Source organism: Saccostrea cucullata, unplaced genomic scaffold (genome assembly GCF_032062105.1).
Source record: "Saccostrea cucullata isolate Sc308-1 unplaced genomic scaffold, CSIRO_AGI_Scuc_v1 ctg588, whole genome shotgun sequence".
Lineage (NCBI taxonomy): Eukaryota > Metazoa > Mollusca > Bivalvia > Ostreida > Ostreidae > Saccostrea > Saccostrea cuccullata.
This window is the reverse complement of record NW_026929611.1, coordinates 248,102-269,086: the sequence shown is the minus strand read 5'-3', so window position 1 is coordinate 269,086 and position 20,985 is coordinate 248,102. Positions and strand designations below refer to the sequence as shown.

The following is a 20,985-nucleotide window of genomic DNA, read 5'->3' as shown; positions in this document are numbered from 1 at the left end:
GATGAAGCAAAACATGTTTGCCTCCATTTTATTTAAAAAGAGGAAGTAAATGACTGAGTATGCTCAGAAATGCCTAATGGGTAACCCTAGATCTTGCCAGAATTTTTTTTCCTGGCAGTATTGCCAGAATTTCACTGGAAGTTGATGCAGCTAGCAGTGATATTTCATTTTTTCTGGCAGTATTGCCAGAATGTCACCGGTTCATGTTGCAGCTAGAGGTGATATTTCCTTAACCCAATAAGCTTGTTTCTGGTGACAAAAATGTGTTGCTGCAATACTTGCCGCAATGTTGCAGCAAAATTGCTGCAATCATTTGAATTTGGTAAGGGATATTATATTGTGCTTATTTTAATTTTTTAGCGAGTAAATTCGAAGATTGACATCGTCCACGAACTTTTCGAACAACTCTCGTATTTAAAGCCGTCATGTTAAAGAAATGTTAGAAAGGTTCTCCTGGAGTCAAAATATTCGTAGCATTTTTCTTAATAAATGAAATAAATGTGAAAAATGAAATTATCATCTTAAAATGAATTGAGAAATCAGAGAACTTTTTAAAATTAATCACAACCCTTATCATGAAAAATGCACCTTTTAATGTTGTTGATGCACGTGCACGAGTACTGTATTTAAAAAACATGACGATTTCATTCCTAAGTCTGGCTTTTTTAAACAGCTGTGAGCAGGATGTTGAGAAGTACACAAGATGTCCATGTTGTTTGAAGGTTTATGACGACCCTTGTTATCTCCAGTGTGGGCACACAATGAACAAAAAGTGCATCCGTCGAAAACCACCTATTGTAAGATGCTTTATATGCAATGAATCCTTTCAGTGTGAATCAAGTACCGTTGGCAGAAATCGATTTGCAAAAGATCTTGCTTTAAAGATAACACAAAGGAAAATTACAAAACTTTTGCTGGATAATCCAAAATGCTCTTTGAGTCAACATACGGGTGAAAATGCAATACGTTACTGTGATAGATGTGAAATGAGAATGTGCAATATTTGTAATCAATTTCATGGTATGAATCCTACAACGAAAAAGCACCATGTCTATGAAGTCGGCGATATGATAGCAAAAAACTGTCAAGGCGACATCAATGTTAAAAAAGACTTGCATTGTGAACTCCATGAAAATGAAATCATTCAAAACTGGTGTTTGGATTGCAATCTTCCCGCTTGTGAAGAAACTTGTTCCGAGCACCATTTACAGCCAATATCAACACAGGCAAAAGACGCAGAAGCTAAAATCAAAACATTGAAAAGGAAGTCAGACGAAGGTTTGTCAGAAGTGAGGTTGCGTTTTGAAGAGGTGAAAACTGTAATAAGTGAACTAAAGGCAGATGGACACTATGACGATATGGATGTTTCAAAGATGGATTGGGCTAAGCAGAAATGTAAAACAGTAATTAAATTGTATGAAGTCTTACTAAGGGAGGTGACTTTACTATTAAACAAAGGAAATGAGCTTCATAAGTGTTACACCTCATCATTTTTATCACTCCAACAGCAGTCTATCCAGGATTCGACAGAAAGCATTGCAAGTGGAAGTCAAAGTGGTAGTGCAAGGTCATCTGCATCGACCGAAAGCGATGTTAGTTTGCGCACCCAGGGATACATGAACATAAATCCAAGACAATCAATGATGTTAAATATTTTACCTGAAAGATCAACATACATGAATGTTAAAAGGCGGAGTAATGGATTGTATGCAAATGAGGTTGACGAAGAGATTCCAGTGTGAAATTTTAAGAAAAAATAGTTTAGTACTACTTGTAGTATTCCTTTTACTGTTTAGCATGACTAGTATTGTAACAAAAAATAAATATGAAAACTAATATTTAATAATACATTGAAAATAGTCAAGTGGAGAAAAAAATTCAAAAAACCAATCAGTTTTGTCGTTTTTACCTTTCAGCTAAAATATGCTGACATCAGTCAGCTAAATTCAATCATCACAGAAACATTGTCTCAGAGAAGAAGCGCGGGAATCAGCGAGGAAATTCTGGAAAGAGTTGATTATTTCGACACGGAAACCAGAATTACAGGTCAAAATATACATGTGAAAATATACAAAGTACTAGTATAATTTATTCGATTAATATCATGGGCGATTTACTTGAACAATTTTTTTTTATGGATAATATTCCAAAACAGTACCACTCTTCTACACTTTAAAACTATTTCTCATGATATCTTAAGACCAAGTTTCTTTATTATCATGGACAACTGCTTCGTCAATTGAAGTGAAACTCGATAACTTTCATCTCTTTTGATTGCTAAAATAGAACATTCTTATAAAAAAAAATGATTCTACACAAAAATACTTAGATATGTCTACCATAACTACGGGTATGTAGTCTTTCGAGACCAGGTCTTTCAACAACCTGTTTTTATCTTATTAAGAAGGAGGCAACTTGATGTAGCCTATAACTTGATATCTAGATGTTGACGACTTCTCTTCAATTCACTATAGTTTAAACAACTTGTACTAACCAACGATACGTTTTATATTATAACTACTACAGAATTTGCAAAATATTGAATTGAAATTCTTTACAATCATCATGTTCATCCATCAAAACTTTGTTCAAATGAATCGCGAATGATTACTCGGATAAAATATACTAGTACTTTCAAGTTTCCAATCCAGGAAAAGAAACTTCAGAATAGAGCAGTTCAAAAGGCTTCATTCCATGTGCTTGAGGACAAAATATGGCTCACATCTAGAACTTAGTGGTAGTCCATTCAAGGATGTTTGTTCAAGATAGTATTGTGGATATTATAATGGACAAACTTCCACTTCACTTAGCGCAAAACTTCACCAAGTATCTGGAATTGAGTACATCTACTTAAATATTTCATTTTTAGTATCCCTTACATCTGTTTTTTTTTCAGGAATGGTGCTTGTGAACGACACCATTATAGTTGCCAGTCGTTCTGGAGGATTCTGTATGGGTTACGACATCCACGGAAAAATTAGATGGACCATCACAGAACACTTATGTGGACCCTTCGATATTGCTGCATACAAGACGGATGACCAAAAGCAATTACTATTTATCACTGATCCTGGGAGGAGACATGGTAATTTTAGTCACATACGTATATAACATCTCAACTGCTTTGTATGGGTAAAATTCTTGTTGTGTCAGTATTTCATTAATTATTTGCTGATACTTTTCCTTATATCTCAATATTTCAACATTAGAAGAAATTTGAAAAAAAAGCCTACAAAAACTTATTATTTTTTATTTTTATGTATTTTAATATAAAGTGCTTAATTACTTTCTTCTGCATCACCATGATTTATTTTTTCTTCATTTTTTTTTTTAAGTAAAATAAAAATTATATTGATATTGGGTTTTAACTTATTTTGTCCATTTAGTGATTTAACATATTTATAGCGCTCTATTTCTGCCAACAAACCCTGCATGAGTAAAAGTCATTTTAAGTAGTGTTAAAATATCAAACATTTTGATTCAATAATATAAATTGTAATATTGATACCAAAATAATACCATTGTAGTACCACATGAAGGAACCATTCACGTATTTAAACTGAGGGAAAATGATCGATACAGTTTTGATAGAAAATTCACGAAACATTGTGATCAACCCCGTGGAATTTGCATTGCTTCTTCAAGGGCGTTTGTCTGTGAACCGGATAGAAATGAAGTTATTGAGTATGCCATCAACAAAAACGGAACCGGAAAAGTCATTGTTCGATATGGCAATGGTGATGTATTTTTAAAAGAACCAATGTACATTACCATGGAAGCAGGTGACAAAATTAGGCTGTTGATTTCTGATAATGAACTTGGATTAAAGAGAGTTGTAATACACGAGCGCGAGAGCAATTCATGTGGATGGAAAAGTCCGAAGGGTGAATATTTCACTCCGTCGAAACCTTGCGTTTGTAAGAACAATGTTGTTGTAGGAAATTCAACTGGTCGAAAACTACATTTTGTAAATTTTCAGAATAGAAATTTGAGCCATAGAGAGTATGAAATAGAGGATATGTTTCACAGTCCTGTTGCACTTGCTTTTGACAGTGATCATGGATACCTGATGATGGCGTGTAAAGATGGCGTGGTTGTCATTTATCGCACCGTGGATCATGTTCAGATGGAGGATAAAGTATCTGAAGTGAAGGATGGGGATCCTATATATGCAGATCCAAGGTTCTTATAATAGACAGACAAATGTGGCAACTGTCACTGAAACTTTATTGGGGTTGCTGACCATTGTTAGCATTATCTAACATCAACATAAAATTCTCATCTACATGTAATTGTGTCTCTTGATCTACTGCCCAAATTATTCAACAATAAAATTCCTTGACATATGGTGTGTTTTTTTTTTATTGTGAATTACTTATTTTAGCGGAGGATATAATTTTTGTGTTTTCTTGGTTTTGTTTGTTAGCTTGTGTGCATGTTTATTTAACGTTGATTTCGATAATTTTTCACTCATACTGACACGCCATCATTTGCCGGTGGGGTCGCCCGCGTGGCGTAAAGGTTACATCGTCTGCTTTAGCGTCTCGGATCGAGTAAGAAGCTGATCCTAACGTCGCGATCGCGAGTTGGATGCCATTGACTGACGTGGAGACGTTCTTCGGGTGAGACCGTATAAATATAAACCGAGTCGCAGTACTGAGGTGTCGGCACGAGATACACCCTTCACTGCCCAATGGCCCTCAATGCCAAGTATAGGTATGAATTTTCAGTCCGCAATTAGCAAGTAATTTGTTTCCATATATGAGTAAAAAAATATGGACAGGGGCGTTAAACAACAAACAAAACTTACCAGCGGATACTATGAATGAATATTTCCATTTCTATGTGTTTTTTCTGTGATATTTAGATGAGTTGATTACTGCAGACCTGCCTACCCTTTTCATTGCAAGGGTGTAATTTCGGTACATTTTTGGTGAAATTTCAGAGGTAAAAGCGTAATCAATCATGTTTTCCTATTTTTTGTTTTACTATAATACTTTATTTTCTTTCAAAACAGCCGAAATTGTACAATACTAAACAAAACTGGCATGAACTTTTTATAATTTTTCGAATCATCTATTAGCAAAAAAAGTGTAGTAAAATACAAGTATCCTATATCAAACTCAATTCAACCGTACATCTTTGATGAAGCATTTGGTCAATTTCTATCAAACCAACTTAATTGGAGACTTGCGTTTGAATGTTAAAACAAATCGTACATTTTAACATTGTTCTATTAATCTTTTTTAACACTCCTTTTTCTCTATCTTCTAAGAAATGTTAAAATAAACTTAATTGAGCATAGAAATGGTTGTATGTTTTGCAATATTGTCTAATAGTTAACGTAAGTAGTGCCTTGTCGTCTTCTTCTAAATCTTCACCATACCAGTGTACATGTAGCTACTAGGTATACTACGTACATTATCGAACTGATCTTTGAATTACTTTCATAAGAACTTCTTATTTCATTTCTGCATGTCGTACTTTAACGTTCGTAATGAAATTTTAACCAAAAATATCCAAAGCGTAAAATCAATATAAGTGGCGTAATAGCGTAATTTTGTGGTAAAAAGCGGAAGAATTACGCCAAAAGCGGAAGGGCAGGTAGGTCTGTTACTGGATGTTTCAACCGAAATTTAAATTTCACCAAGAGAAAGGTCAGCAGCTAAGCAGGCCTAATATGCATGCAAATCTCGTGCAGCTGTCTTTGTGTCTGATGTCAGTCAGTGGGGACTATTGAAATTGACATGAGACCCTAATCGTATTATTTAAAGCCATTAGACAACTTTTTCCAAAATCTAAATTTACATTTTAATTACAATGAAATGGAAATATACGGAATCACTGTCTATGCCAAGGATATCAACGATCGTTGGAAACGTGCGATGATTTATGCACGGGTCTGAAATTGAGACCATCGAAATTTTTGCCTGTACTGTCATTTTGGGCGGCAAGTCGTAGTTACCGTATAAGTTTTTATTGGTTTTCTCCGGATTCCCTATAGAGAGGTTAAAAGGTTCACGAGAAAGCCATGTGTTAAAAATGTGGAAAATGTTCTTTTTCTTTGAAGCATTAAAAATATAACTACTTTCTTAGTACCAAGGAATATAAAATACGTTATAATTTCTTGGACTTTTATTAGACATTTTAACAAATTTATTTGCATGTGTAATTTGGTTAGGATGTTGTTCTACATATTTTTGACGCCATCTTCTATAAACTGTTCATTTGTTTTACCGAGGTAAACCAGATTAAAACTTAAGGTAGGATTCTTCTCACATTTCTTGTATTTAAAAAGTAATGAATTTTTCACAAATTCAAAAACATTTTCACTAAGTGATGGTGTGTCAAATTTGACATAGTTATACATGCAGTAGATCAAGGTCATATATACTTTGTTCCTGGTATAAAAAAAATACATTTTATTGTGCATTTTGTATTTCAAAAGATTGAATGTTTTCCTTTTTGCATAAAAAGATACTACCATATAGGGCCTACAAGATGATATTACCAAATTGACAAAGATAATTTAAATAAGATGAATTTTTACTAATACATTTCCTTTTTTCTTAAATTTTTAGGACATATTAGTTATTTCTATATGCTTCCTATATTTAACTTTTTCTCATTTTCACATATGGTAAAGTTGTCACATAAGGTACAAAATGACACAAAAACAAAATGTTTTGATCGTTTACTAAGACAGAAATAACACTTTTTATGGATTTTTGGCTAACATCTGGACTTAGATTTAAAGCATTTAAAAGCCAACATAGTCCTGGTATGTGTGAGAAATCTTATTTGTTTAATATTTTTTTTAGTCCACACATTTGAAAATTTCAATTGCTATTACTAAATTCAATGTTCTATAGTAATTTTGAAAGGCAGAAAAACGCCACCATTCCGCTAAAAATATAGTTCCTGCTAGTTTTTAAACGCAGTTTACCATTTCTATTTAAAGTTGTACAATTGTGGGGGATAAACCAAAAAAAATCTCTTACACTTAAATATATATATTAGCAAATATAATTTGAATACTTTCAACTAGTCAGAAACCAGAGAAGAATCCTACCTTAAACCAAAAACCTGAACTAGTTTATGTGCAAAAAATTCACCCTTATACGGTAAGTCACATGTACCATAGCACTCTCAGATTTCCTAATATAGCAGGGAGATTATGTACAAGTTCTAAAAACATTTTCTAATATGGTTTGTCACCTGACATAGTTATACATGTAGTAGCACGAGCTATACGTTGTTCATGTATAATACATTTTATTGTGCATTTTGCGCAATTCTCGTGACCTTTTAACCTCTCTATAGGGTATCTGTAGAAAACCAATAAAAACTTATACAGTGACTACTACATATCTTTTATCTGATTTTCTTTTTCCATTTCCAATCTTTGAGAACTTCATCGATCTATAGTTATGCCTCTATTTGAAAATCACATAATATTCACTTTATATAGTAGTATCAATCATACATGTATGTATATATCTACTCACAGTTGTTTCACGTACACTGAAAATTTCATTCACTTAATTAAGACTTTTACTTTTAAATACAATATGACAAGAATCCCTTCTAAGTATTTATTTACTAATGTGCGATTAGCATTTCTGAAAATATGTTTGCACAAACCAGGCACGTACACTGTACTGAGCATCAGGCCTGGAGGGCCTGGGTAACTTTTTTCCCAGACATTACTATTACTAAGAACAGCTTGCCGCTTTTCCGGAAAGCCATATGCTGTTCTCGGTTTTATCTTCCCCTTTTATGATAGGAATGTTTACTTCCGTTTAATGTTTGGAGGGAAAATTGATTGCATAAAATGAAGATTGTCACCTTGTTAATGATATTGGTTAACATATCTATGGAAATCTAATCATATTTGAATTGTAAAACTACCCGTTATGTCTAGACGGTAAGTATTTATCCATTTCTGATTTTCATTGAAAACATACTCGGTTGTTTGAATATATCCTGGCGTATTGTATTTTCGACCTATTTAGATGTAATTTATTAATTTATTGCAAACTTTACAGAAGTCTGAAAATTATTCACCAACATTATATGTTTCTATGGATTTTACAACCCAAATTGCAGTTTTGTGTTTATTTTATTTATATGCCATAAATAATATGAACTTTTAAAAAACTTTTGTTTTCGACCTAAATATAGTATCAATGACCAAACAGTATTGGCTTTAAATATCTGTTGGATATTCCAAACAATAAAAATACGATTATCTGTCTTTCAAAAAAACATTGAACAAGTTGGATATTTCAGTTGCAAATAAATTTATTCGTTGGTTGAACCCATATGTCAGGAGCTGTGCATTTCCAAAAGAAATCAATGAAATTACGTTGCATTTTTCAGTAAAAATTGGAGATGCTTTCTAAGGGAGAAAAAAAATGGTTTGATCCACCCATTCATTTCAATATTCATGCGTCTCTTTGACAGATATCATAATGTTCTTCGGGAAAATGTATCAAAAAATCTTTGTAATTAACCGGTTATATATCAACAGATAAAATTGCATTAATAAAAAGACTTTTTCTGACATTCAACTAAAACCACATTTTGAACATTATTTTGGGTATTTTCACACAGTTGTGCTTGAAAGGTATTTTTCCAAGAGTAGCAACCGAAAAAATTTTGGTATCTGCACGGGAAACAGATTGAGAAAAAAAGGTCGAAAATACAATACGGTCGAAAATAGGATACGAGACGATACTTGGATCTGGTACGGTGGTGTCGTGTGCTGCTTCAGTGCTTGCAAGTCACCAACATAATTAAGCTATGGATTTTAAATAAACTTTAAAAAACTTTTTTCAATAAAATTAATTAAGCATTGTCGACATTACTCTTATTAAATGCTTTGCTCTTTTTTACTAGAGGCAAAAAGAGGGTTGATTACTCTCACTTTGGAATGCTGGATGAAGATGATGGTAAGAATTTAAAAACTCATATCATAATGTTATGTATCTCCAATTCTACAAGTATGTTCCTATCGATAAATTAAAATTCTTCCATTAAACTGTAAACACATTTCAACATTATTCACATCAACTTTAATCTCAGCAAGATGTCATAGGGACTAAAAATTTTGGTCCTGTGTCCCTCGACACAAGCACAAGCAGTCGAAGTCGGGGCAAGAAAACCCAAATCAGTTTGTATGACACTGGCTGAGATGTCGAGGGATACCAAACCTAAATTTTTAGTCCTTATGACATCTCGCTGAGGTTAGTTTCAACATAAGATAATCAGAGATTCAACTTTCATTATTTTAGATGATTTTGCTGAATTTACTCCTCCTGCATCCAAAAAGATCAAGACATCCTCTTCAAAACCTGAGGGAAAACCCAAAGACAAAACTTCAAGTAAAAATGAGAAAAACAAGAACAGTAGAACAGAGAGAAAATCCTTAAATCGGTTTGTACATTTACAAATTATTATTCGGCGTTTATGCAAATTATCACGCAACCTAATCAATTGATCACATCATGGAATCCAAAAAATAAGACAGTTATTCCTTAAATACATTTTCTGTTGTTGAATGACAGCATGTATGTAAAGTTATAATTAAAAAATAAGACTGAAATAGTAAATGATCTTGCTAATGACTGAAATATCATAAATATGTTCAATTTAAAAGCTTTTATCAGGTTTTTACCTAAGAAAAAGTTGAACAATTTTTGAACAAAATACACTACAAAATTAGCCATGAATACATAGAAACTCAATTGAGATTATCTGCAATACATGTAATTTTTTGCAAATTCAAAAAGGAAAGGTAATACAAATTTCAATAATAATGCCATCTGTTTAATTCAGAAAATCTGTTGAAAATATTAAGTGTTATTTTCTTCTTTTATATCACATGTATCAGTCCTAGAGTAGACGATGAACTTTTTGAAAATGAACTTCAAATGGCATTGGAAATGTCCATGAGTGAATCACAGGAAGTGAAAGAAGAGAGCCCTCTGGTGGACAGTAATAAAGAAAATAAAGTGGAGGCCAAGGTGGAATCCTTAGAGCATGCAAAGAAAGGAGAAGATTCCCCTAATGTTGTCAGTGTAGATGATGAAGTGAAGGAAGATAACAAACCACATAAACCAGGTCAGATGCCTATGCAACTCCTAATTTTTTCCTAATAAGTTTCACATGAAATTCCCATAAATTTCCTGTAATAAAATCAAGTTAATTTCATTTAAACCTTCTTTTCATGCAAAATTCAGCTGATCATATTCTTGTAAAATTTATACATGTATGCCATCTTAATTGTTCTATGAAATATGAATGCAATTTACTACTTGTATATCAATTCCTCAAAAAAAAAGGTACAAGTATCATAAAAATGGAATAATCACTCTACTATTTGCATTATTTTTGAAATTTTGACCATGAACATTGAACATTTATGAAATGAAGCTTCATATTAGCTCACAGAAAATCCAACATGTCAGATCAAGTTGTGTTCGACAGTGCCAAGGAATTGTGTCTATGATAAAATTTTCTTCATTTTGCAATTTCAGATTATGTGATTCAACTTTTAATTTTATTGTCCTTTTTTCTGCAATATTTTTAGCCAATACCAGTGATGATGAAATAGAGGTAATAGCCACAGATATTACAGAAAGCATTAAACCTAGGAGAACACCAGCCCCTAAAAAATCGAAACAGCAGGAAGGTAGGAAAGGCTGTGCATGACATGCATGTAGTAAATAACTGATATCTTATATAGATTTTAAAGTTTTTTTTATCTGCATGTATTTGATTTTGATTTGGGAGGATTCATAACAGGGATAAATTTTTTTAAGCTCAGGGATTAAATAATGTGAATGAGAAAGAATTTGCAAATCTTTGAGCTATATATTCAATGTGTACGTGTAAATTTACATATATACCTGAGTTTTGTTGAAATAATTACAGTAAAAATTGTTTATCCCAGCCACTGGTCACTGGTTCCAAACTAATTGATCAGATTAGACAATATTTTAAACAATTGAAATTACTGAAAGGAATTTTACATTTATATCATAGATTTTGAAATATGCTACTCCTGAATTAGACAAGTTTCACTGTTTAATTTTACTTTAATAAGGGAAAAATATTGTTTAATGATCTGTATGAAACATTTCTTGCAGAGAGTGATTTTGAAGATGATATGGATGATGTTTCTAGTGATGATGACGACGATGATGATGAAGATTACAGTGGAGCGGACAGTGATTTTGATGACTGTAAAAAGAAATCCAAGTCTAAAGCAAAGACAAAACAACCAAAAAAGTCAGCAGCACCAGCAAAAGTGAAAGCAGCACCCGTCTCTAAAGTGAAAGTAGCAACAGGAAAGACTTCTAAGCCGAGTGGTAAAAACGTGCAACTTTTTATATTTGTTTATTTTTGCATTATAAATATATGAGCAAAAAAGAAAAAAAAAACTATCTGACACAGTTCTCTAGATGTTAGGTGTGAGAAATGGACAAACAGATGCCAGAAAATGAAACTTTACATTTAAAATCTTTGCATTTTCTTTCTTTTCTAAAGAGTAAAATAAAGTGTATTCAATCAATTTATATTGAACCTCAATAAAATATTTAGTTGAAATACTTTCTAATTTTTAGTGCCAAAATCATCGGTGAAAACCCCCACCCTGAAAACGTCTAGTACAGCTAAACCTTCATCTTCAGTGACCAGACCTAGCCCTGTCAACAGACCTCCCCTGACCAGTCCCTCACCCAGATGGAACCCTCCAGGTTTAGCAGTCTTATAACTTTAGTCATTTTAATTTTTTTTCTTTTGATTGTAGAAAATAACATGTTTTATACAAGCAATTTAAGCAAACACATACACATATTCACAATCCCTCACATTGAAATTGTGCACACATGAAATTTTAAATCTTATAAAAACCCTTTACAATCAAAAATTTTCATCCATATTGGTTTTTATCTATAATATACGAAAGACTGTTGACATAAGCTCTGAAGGAGATTGTAACAAAGTTACTAAGTTAATACGTTACATTTTTTAGCTCACCTGAGCCGAAGGCTCAAGTGAGCTTTTCTGATCAAAATTTGTCCGTCGTCTGGCGTCGTCGGTGTCGGCGTCGTAAACTTTTCACATTTTCATCTTCTTCTCAAGAACCACTGGGCCAATTTCAACCAAACTTGCCACAAAGTATCCTTAGGTAAAGGGGATTCAAGTTTGTTCAAATGAAGGGCCACACCCTCTTCCAAGGGGAGATAATGATGAATTAGTGAAAAATTAATGGCATTTAAAAAAAATCTTCTTCTCAAGAACCACTGGGTCAAGAAAGATAAAACTCGTATGAAAGCATTCTCAGGTAGTGTAGATTCAAGTTTGTTCAAATCATGACCCCCTGAGGTAGGGTGGGGCCACAATTGCCGACCAAAGTTTTACATAGGAGTATATAGGGAAGATCTTTAAAATTCTTCTTCTCAAGAACCACTGGGCCAGGAAAGATGAAACTCATGTGGAAGCATCCTCAGATAGTGTAGATTCAAGTTTATTCAAATCATGACCCCCAGGGGTAGGGTGGGGCCACATTAGCTGACCAAAATTTTACATAGGAGTATAAAGGGAAAATATTTAATAATCTTCTCAAGAATCACTGGGCCAGGAAAGATGAAACTCATGTGGAAGTATCCTCAGGTGGTGTAGATTCGAGTTTGTTCAAATCATGACCCCGGGGGGTAGGGTGGGGTCACAATGGCCGACCAAATTTTTACATAGGAGTATATGGGGAAAATCTTTAAAAATCTTCTTCTGAAGTACCACTGGGCCAGGAAAGATGAAACTCTGATGTGGAAGCATCCTCAAGTTGTGTAGATTCAAGTTTGTTCAAATCATGACCCCCGGGGATAGGGTGGGGCCACAATGGCTGACCAAAATTTAACATAGGAGTATATAGGGAAAATCTTTAAAAATCTTCTTCTCAAGAACCACTGGGCCAGGAAAGATAAAACTTATGTGGAAGCATCCTTAGATAAAGTAGATTCAAGTTTGTTCAAATCATGACCCCCGGGGGTAGGATGGGGCCACAATGGCTGATCAAAGTTTTACATAGGACTTAAAAGGGAAATCTTTGAAGATCGTCTTCGCAAGTACTTCAAAGCCATGATCATTGATATTTTGATGGAATCGTTCTCAAGTAGTGTTGATTCTAGTTTGTTCAAATTATGACCCCCAGGGGTAGGGTGGGGTCACAATGGGGGATCCAAGATTTACATTAAATATATATTTTAAAAAATCTTCTTCTCTAGAATAGCAAAGCCATGATTAGTGATACTAGTATTTATATGGAAGCATTTACGGGTAGTGTAGAATTAAGTTTGTTCAAATCCTGATTTAAATTTATTCAAATCATGGCCCTTTTAGGTAGGGAGGGAAACAATGGGGAATCAATTTCAAATTTTTATGAAGTTATATATATAGGAAGAAAATGTTTTTGAAATATCTTTTTATCAAGAACAGCAAAGTCATATGCTATATTAATATGAAAGCATTCCCAAGTAGTATTAAATTCAACACCCCCCCCACTTTTCTGATTTGTGCTTTTTCCTAGCCGATTTGCTCAGGTGAGCGATGTGGCCCCTGGGCCTCTTGTTGTAAACATCTTTTATGTCTATGTATGTTTACATGCATTAGGATGAAGTTATTCATCAGTTTAAATAATCCTTCTACATTCTTTTCTTAGGTCCTGCAGGAAACAAGAAAAGTGACACATCCTCTATATGTTCTCCAACCTCAGGCTTAAGACTCGGGCTATCACGGAATATGAAACTCAAACCACTGCACCCCAATCTCCAAGTTCAACACTGATAAAGTCAATTAGTGTTTTTACAGAATTTAGTACTTGTGAATAATAGAAATGTGCATGGAAGATCAACGCATACTGGTCCAATAGATTCTACACACAATGCAAATGGGAAATTTTGCTTGTGCATAATTTTTTTTAGATCATGGTGTATGAGGATACTTTAAGAATAAGTTTGTTAATCACAATTCTATGAATACATGCAAAGCTTTAATTATTTAAAGTATTTGTTTATCTCCACAATATTAAATATCTGATCAAATTACTCCAATATTTTATTGGTGGCCCCTTAAAAACAGAATTTTTTTTCTACACAATTTTAATGCAAAATTACAGTTGTAAATGAATATTTACTTGAAAAATTGATCTCTCTAATACATATGTAAAACGATTTCCTAGACATGGTACATTTGAGCTGTCATGGAGAAACAGAATTAATTTACACTTCTTTAATTTTAATATTCATTTAAATAAATATGTATAAAGGAGAAATAGTATTTTTTAAAATACTATTAGCAATTTTTCCCATGGTTACCATTAACACTGTTCTGTCCTTTACCACTAATATAGGATGGATAGAAGATATGACACCTTGTCTTTGACTTGTAACTGAGGATAACATTTTATTGGCAAAGTTGATGTGGTTGTTTTAATTTTATTTGAGATTTTAAATATGACAGTTTTGTTATATTTTTTCCATCCTTGATGCAGATATTTTCATTAAACCCATTTCTTACTTGAGGTTATGAAATATATAAAGAATATATTTGGTATAATTCAAACCTCTGTAATTTTTTAGCATAGCATTTGAAAATAAAACAAGATAAAAGCAATCGTCTTTGGATTGTGATAAAAAAAAACTTTAAAAGAAAGAATTTTTAAATGTTCAAATTATTTATTTTCTGAATAAATAGAATTCTACAAAAGTCAGTTTTGTATATGACTTATTTTTCCATCCTTTTGGAACAACAGCAGTATTTCATTTAAAATTTCATATCTGGATCTAACATGGAGTTCATTCATCATATTTTGTAGGGGTTCACCGCCATTCATAAATTCTCTGATTTGGTTTGTACTGAAATGAATTCTATGATCAGTCACTCTATCCTGTGGGAAATTGTAAGTCCGAATTTTCTCTGATCTGGATGACGTTCCTACTTGAATTTTGCGAGACCTTTGACTTTCCATTAATTGTTTGTCAAATTCTGCTTGGTAAAGTCTGCAAAGAAGAGAAACAAAGATTTTTATAATGAATAGTTTTAAAGTGCTCTCATAAATTGTAGAGAAGTGCGATACAATGTAAATGTAAGTAAACAGGCTCATCAACAAAATTAATTAATAGATCCATGTATTTTTACCTTTCTTGTAATATTTTCATACAGTTGACTTTATTCTGATGCTGTGACCTTTCAGACTGACTCTCCGCTTTTATTCCTGAGGAGAAAAAAATTATAGTAAATCCAGTAAAAAATAAAATCATGAATAGAACCAGAACAGATTTTAACATACATGTATACAATGTATATAGCTATTTGTAGAAATGCATCAACAATTGAAAATTCTGTCACGTTCTGTGGCAAAAATTAAAAAGTTGGTTTGTGGGTCAGTTTGACTGTGTTGTCTGTCTGGAGTAGGATTTACCTGTTGGTGTGTGGGTCAGTCTGAAGTAAGATGTTCCTGTTGATGTGTGTGTGTCAGTCTCACTGCACTGTCTGTCTGGAGTAGGATTTACCTGTTGGTGTGTGGGTCAGTCTGTCTGGTGTAGGATTTACCTGTTGGAGTGTGGGTCAGTCTGTCTGGTGTACTGTCTGGTGTAGGATTTACCTGTTGGTGTGTGGGTCAGTCTGTCTGGAGTAGGATTTACCTGTTGGAGTGTGGGTCAGTCTGTCTGGAGTAGGATTTACCTGTTGGAGTGTGGGTCAGTCTGTCTGGTGTAGGATTTACCTGTTGGAGTGTGGGTCAGTCTGTCTGGAGTAGGATTTACCTGTTGGAGTGTGGATCAGTCTGTCTGGTGTAGGATTTACCTGTTGGAGTGTGGGTTAGTCTGTCTGGGGTAGGATTTACCTGTTGTTGTATGGGTCAGTCTGTCTGGAGTAGGTTTTACCTTTTGGTGTGCGAGTCAGTCTGTCTGGGGTAGGATTTACCTGTTAGAGTGTGTGTCAGTCTGTCTGGAGTAGGTTTTACCTGTTAGAGTGTGTGTCAGTCTGTCTGGGGTAGGATTTACCTCTGGGTGTGTGGGTCAGTCTGTCTGGAGTAGGATTTACCTGTTGGAGTGTGGGTTAGTCTGTCTGGTGTAGGATTTACCTGTTGTTGTATGGGTCAGTCTGTCTGGAGTAGGTTTTACCTTTTGGTGTGCGAGTCAGTCTGTCTGGGGTAGGATTTACCTGTTAGAGTGTGTGTCAGTCTGTCTGGAGTAGGTTTTACCTGTTAGTGTGTGTGTCAGTCTGTCTGGAGTAGGTTTTACCTGTTTTGTGTGGGTCAGTCTGTCTGGAGTAGGTTTTACCTCTTTTGTGTGGATCAGTCTGTCTGGAGTAGGATTTACCTTTTAGTGTGTGGTCAGTCTGTCTGGTGTAGGATTTACCTGTTGGTGTGTGGGTCAGTCTGTCTGGTGTATGATTTACTTGTTGTAGTGTGGGTCAGTCTGTCTGGTGTAGGATTTATCTTTTGGTGTGTGGGTCACTCTTTCTGGTGTAGGATTTACCTGTTGGAGTGTGGGTCAGTCTGTCTGGTGTAGGATTTACCTGTTGGAGTGTGGGTTAGTCTGTCTGGGGTAGGATTTACCTGTTGGAGTGTGGGTCAGTCTGTCTGGTGTAGGATTTACCTGTTGGAGTGTGGGTCAGTCTGTCTGGAGAAGGATTTACCTGTTGGTTTGTGGGTCAGTATGACTGCACTGTCTGGAGTAGGATTTACCTGTTGGAGTGTGTGTCAGTCTGTCTGGTGTAGGATTTACCTGTTGGAGTGTGGGTCAGTCTGTCTGGAGAAGGATTTACCTGTTGGAGTGTGGGTTTGTCTATCTGGGGTAGGATTTACCTGTTGGAGTGTGGGTCAGTCTGTCTGGAGAAGGATTTACCTGTTGGAGTGTGGGTCAGTCTGTCTGGAGAAGGATTTACCTGTTGGTTTGTGGGTCAGTATGACTGCACTGTCTGGAGTAGGATTTACCTGTTGGAGTGTGGGTCAGTCTGTCTGGAGTGTGACCTACCTGTTGGAGTGTGGGTCAGTCTGTCTGGAGTAGGATTTACCTGTTGGAGTGTGGGTTAGTCTGTCTGGGGTAGGATTTACCTGTTGGAGTGTGGGTTAGTCTGTCTGAGGTAGGATTTACCTGTTGGAGTGTGGGTTAGTCTGTCTGGGGTAGGATTTACCTGTTAGTGTATGGGTCAGTCTTTCTGGTGTAGGATTTACCTGTTGGAGTGTGGGTTAGTCTGTCTGGGGTAGGTTTTACCTGTTGATGTGTGGTCAGTCTGTCTGGGGTAGGATTTACCTGTTGGTGTGAGAGTCAGTCTGTCTAGGGTAGGATTTACCTGTTGGTTTGTGGTTCAGTCTGTCTTGGGTAGGATTTACCTGTTGGAGTGTGGGTCAGTCTGTCTGGAGAAGGATTTATCTGTTGGTTTGTGGGTCAGTATGACTGCACTGTCTGGAGTAGGATTTACCTGTTGGTATTTGGGTCAGTCTGTCTGGAGTGTGACCTACCTGTTGGTGTGTGGGTCAGTCTGTCTGGAGTGTGACCTACCTGTTGGTGTGTGGGTCAGTCTGTCTGGAGTGTGACCTACCTGTTGGTATGTGGGTCAGTCTGACTGCGCTGTCTGTTTTGTTGACATGCTGCCCTCCAGCACCACCAGCTCTGTAGGTCTCCATTTTAATATCCTGGGGATCAATGACAATGTCCACCTGTCAAAAGACATTAAGTTTTAGTTAATGTTACAGTATTGTTATTCTTTATTCAAAATTTATATTTTTACTATGTATATGTATTATACTTATTGGATGAGGATGTGTAGAACTATGCTGTATGATTGCAAGAAATGTTCCCAATATATGTAGCTCTCAAAACCCAACATCTAGGTTATTCACATGTTTAAATTATACACTCATCTGGAAATATAAGTTGGTACGAAAAAATGTCATCTATGCATGATTAGTTAAAGCTATAGATCTTGAGCTTTCCTGTCTCAAATAAATTGGATTGACTATTAGACAGCTATGGTGTCACCCATTGATAACAGTATTTCTCTGTTCAATTAAGCTGCTATCTCAAAATATAACTAAGGGTGTGTAACTTATTCTTACTACTTCCACGACAAATCATTCCACCAAACTGTTGTTAATTCAATGCCAGTTTGGTTGGCCAGACAATTTAGTCCAGTGCATATTGTGCATCATTTGTTCATGCAGTTTCATATTGTAAAGGTAGTAAAAAAATATGTTAATTAATAATACACAGTATGTTAACAGTAATATTTTGAAATATATGGAGAAGAGTGAGTGTAAATTGTTTGGTATATGTTTGCATATATAGATATGGAAAATGGTTTGAAGTTTCAAAATAAAGCATTTGAAAAAAGAAATATAAGGAGGAATGAATCAAGAAACAGTGCCTCCCCCCCCCCAATAAATAGAACCTTTTTTCCATGGATGGCTTTGTAGCTCTCAGGTCATTCATCTCAACTTTTTCAAACAGTGAGCTACAGATATGTAGCTAGGGTAGTCAGCTAGGTAAGTCTCAAATAAAGTTTGAGAACAGGTTTGTAAATGGTATGACCAAAATGATTTTGCATTTCTATACCTCCTCTGGTTTAGGCATAATGGAGACATTTATAGTGCTGGTGTGAATTCTTCCACTGGACTCTGTCTTAGGAACTCTCTGTACTCGATGGACACCCCCCTCATATTTCATGGCTTCATAGATGTTTTCTCCTGATAAATGAATGGTTGCTCTTCGAAGGCAATCTAATAATCAAAACAACAAAAAACATGAAACTTTTCTGTCTAATTTTTTTTCAATTTAGTGCTAAATAAGAAAAATTTAAATTTCAAGATTTGAAATCTTGATTCAATTTAAATATCCAGAATTAATTCCAATTACATGTATACAAAACAATTTTCCAAAGTTTATAAAATGAGCTTTCAAATCTTGAGATTTAGAAAAATAATGCACATTTCATGTTATTCAAACCTTTTTCCTCTGAATTAAAATCTGCTGCATTAAAATCCCAGCCATTGTTGTATGCCAAATTCCTGTACATGAAATAAACTTCATGAGCAAACAGCATAGATTCCTTGCCGCCTACTGCACAGTGTATCTCCATGATGATCTCATTGTATAGGGGACTTGGAGGAAGAAGAAGTTCTATTATCTGCAACAAAAAATCAGAGAGGGCTACATTCTTTTACCCATATGTAGTAATAAACTTGCATCCATTAGTAAAACTTAAAACAAAATACACTGATGATGGGGGTATAGCATATTTCTCTGCATTTCATATTGTGGAGATGACAAGATTAGGAAAAGAATTCAGAAACCTGTTCCATTAAATCTGATGCCCTGTTTTGACATTCTGTTTCCTCTTGCTCAGCTAAATTTCGCATCTCAGTCTCGTCTGTACTCAACCCTACATAAGTGAACAATGAAATTAATGAAATATGGTATTAAGAGATTTCATAATCAAACTCATGTGAATTTTAGAATTAAATACATGCTCTGTGGAAATACAAAATTCCAATCAGATGTGGACTAGTAATTTCCCCAATTCTTTATTATACCCCCCGCTTGAAAAGCGGGAGGGTATATACCGGGTAGTAATCGTTAATTCCGTCTGTCCGTCTGTTATGCTTTGGGGTACCCATCTCTTTTCCGCAAGTCCTCTTATACCACTGAATGAAATTTGATGAAACTTTCACAGAATCTTTATTACATATTGCAATTGTGCACCTCCTATTTTACTTTTTGATCCAACACATATTTTGGGTTTCCCATGGCAAAACATGGACACTGCCATTTATACACATATGGGAGGCGGGGGGTATCATTTAGTGAGCCCATTGCTCACAGTACCTCTAGGGAATTAACGATTACTATATACCCTCCCGCTTTTCAAGCGAGAGGTATAAAGAGGTACTGTGAGCAATGGGCTCACTAAATGATACCCCCCGCCTCCCACATGTGTATAAATGGCAGTGTCCATGTTTTGCTATGGGAAACCCAAAATATGCGTTGGATCAAAAAGTAAAATAGGAGGTGCACAATGGCAATATGTAATAAAGATTCTGTGAAAGTTTCATCAAATTTCATTCAGTGGTATAAGAGGAGTTGCAGATAAGAGATGGGTACCCCAAAGCGTAACCGACGGATGGACAGAAAGACGGACGGACGGACGGAATTAACGATTACTATATACCCTCCCGCTTTTCAAGCGGGGGGTATAAAAATGTAAAATTTGTATATGGTAAATATAACTTCTCAACATTGCTCAATGAGGCATTGAAAGTTTTTCATTTAAAACTGCAGTGTAGGATATAGTTGTGTGTGATCATTGCTCACACTAAGTTACAGTTTATGTTTTGATAAATGCATTATGCATCACTGGGAAATAAAAAGTATCTCACCCAATGTTAAAGATCTGAGCTCTTCGATTTCTTTATGAATTTTCCTGTATTCAGTATAAAGTGACAATAAAGCATTTGTCCTGTCATTGGAATTTTGTCTTTCATCAGAAAAGTCATTCTCAACATTCTTCACAGATGCTTCAAGTGCCTCTAAGTATTTTACTAACAAATCCTGTTCATATAATGTTTTACTGTCACTACTATAAAACCTCTCACTCCAAGCAATATGTCCACATTCATATCTATTTGGAGTATGTCTTACAACAGTCAAACAGCAACGATTCATATTCCTCCCACTCCCAGCAATGAAACTTGAATAAAATCTGCACGCACGTGTTTCTCTGATACATTTTAAAGATTTAACACTGTTTTGCCACATACATTTTACAGCAGTTTTCTGAATCATATTGATTCGTAAATTGTTATCACAGCAATACTTGGAACACAAGCTACAAAGGTTATTGAAATCGTTTGCACCAAAACACCATGGACGCAGACATATTGGTTAGCCCAAAATTCTTATATTTTTCGCAAAACGA

At 34.9% G+C, this 20,985-nt stretch overlaps 3 protein-coding genes across 3 annotated transcripts; 2 read left to right on the top strand and 1 right to left on the bottom strand.

The window, feature by feature from the left end:
* Positions 1 to 635: 635 nt before the first annotated feature.
* On the top strand, positions 636 to 4,333 carry LOC134281421 (uncharacterized). Its single transcript, XM_062763885.1, has 4 exons — positions 636 to 1,718; positions 1,917 to 2,046; positions 2,897 to 3,085; positions 3,528 to 4,333. The coding sequence occupies exons 1-4, from the start codon at positions 636 to 638 to the stop codon at positions 4,190 to 4,192; spliced, it is 2,067 nt and encodes a 688-aa protein (XP_062619869.1). The 3' UTR covers positions 4,193 to 4,333.
* Positions 4,334 to 7,777: 3,444 nt separating this feature from the next.
* LOC134281433 (RAD51-associated protein 1-like) lies at positions 7,778 to 14,776 on the top strand. The gene is made up of 8 exons (XM_062763896.1): positions 7,778 to 7,927; positions 8,902 to 8,954; positions 9,297 to 9,438; positions 9,896 to 10,125; positions 10,595 to 10,696; positions 11,154 to 11,375; positions 11,631 to 11,762; positions 13,727 to 14,776. The coding sequence occupies exons 1-8, from the start codon at positions 7,917 to 7,919 to the stop codon at positions 13,849 to 13,851; spliced, it is 1,017 nt and encodes a 338-aa protein (XP_062619880.1). The 5' UTR covers positions 7,778 to 7,916; the 3' UTR covers positions 13,852 to 14,776.
* On the bottom strand, positions 14,728 to 20,941 carry LOC134281432 (peptide chain release factor 1-like). The gene is made up of 7 exons (XM_062763895.1): positions 20,447 to 20,941; positions 19,364 to 19,452; positions 19,017 to 19,197; positions 18,627 to 18,790; positions 17,614 to 17,731; positions 15,205 to 15,280; positions 14,728 to 15,065 (listed from the first exon to the last, which is right to left on the bottom strand). Exons 1-7 carry the CDS (start codon positions 20,850 to 20,852, stop codon positions 14,774 to 14,776), a joined length of 1,326 nt encoding a protein of 441 aa, XP_062619879.1. The 5' UTR covers positions 20,853 to 20,941; the 3' UTR covers positions 14,728 to 14,773.
* Positions 20,942 to 20,985: the final 44 nt, after the last annotated feature.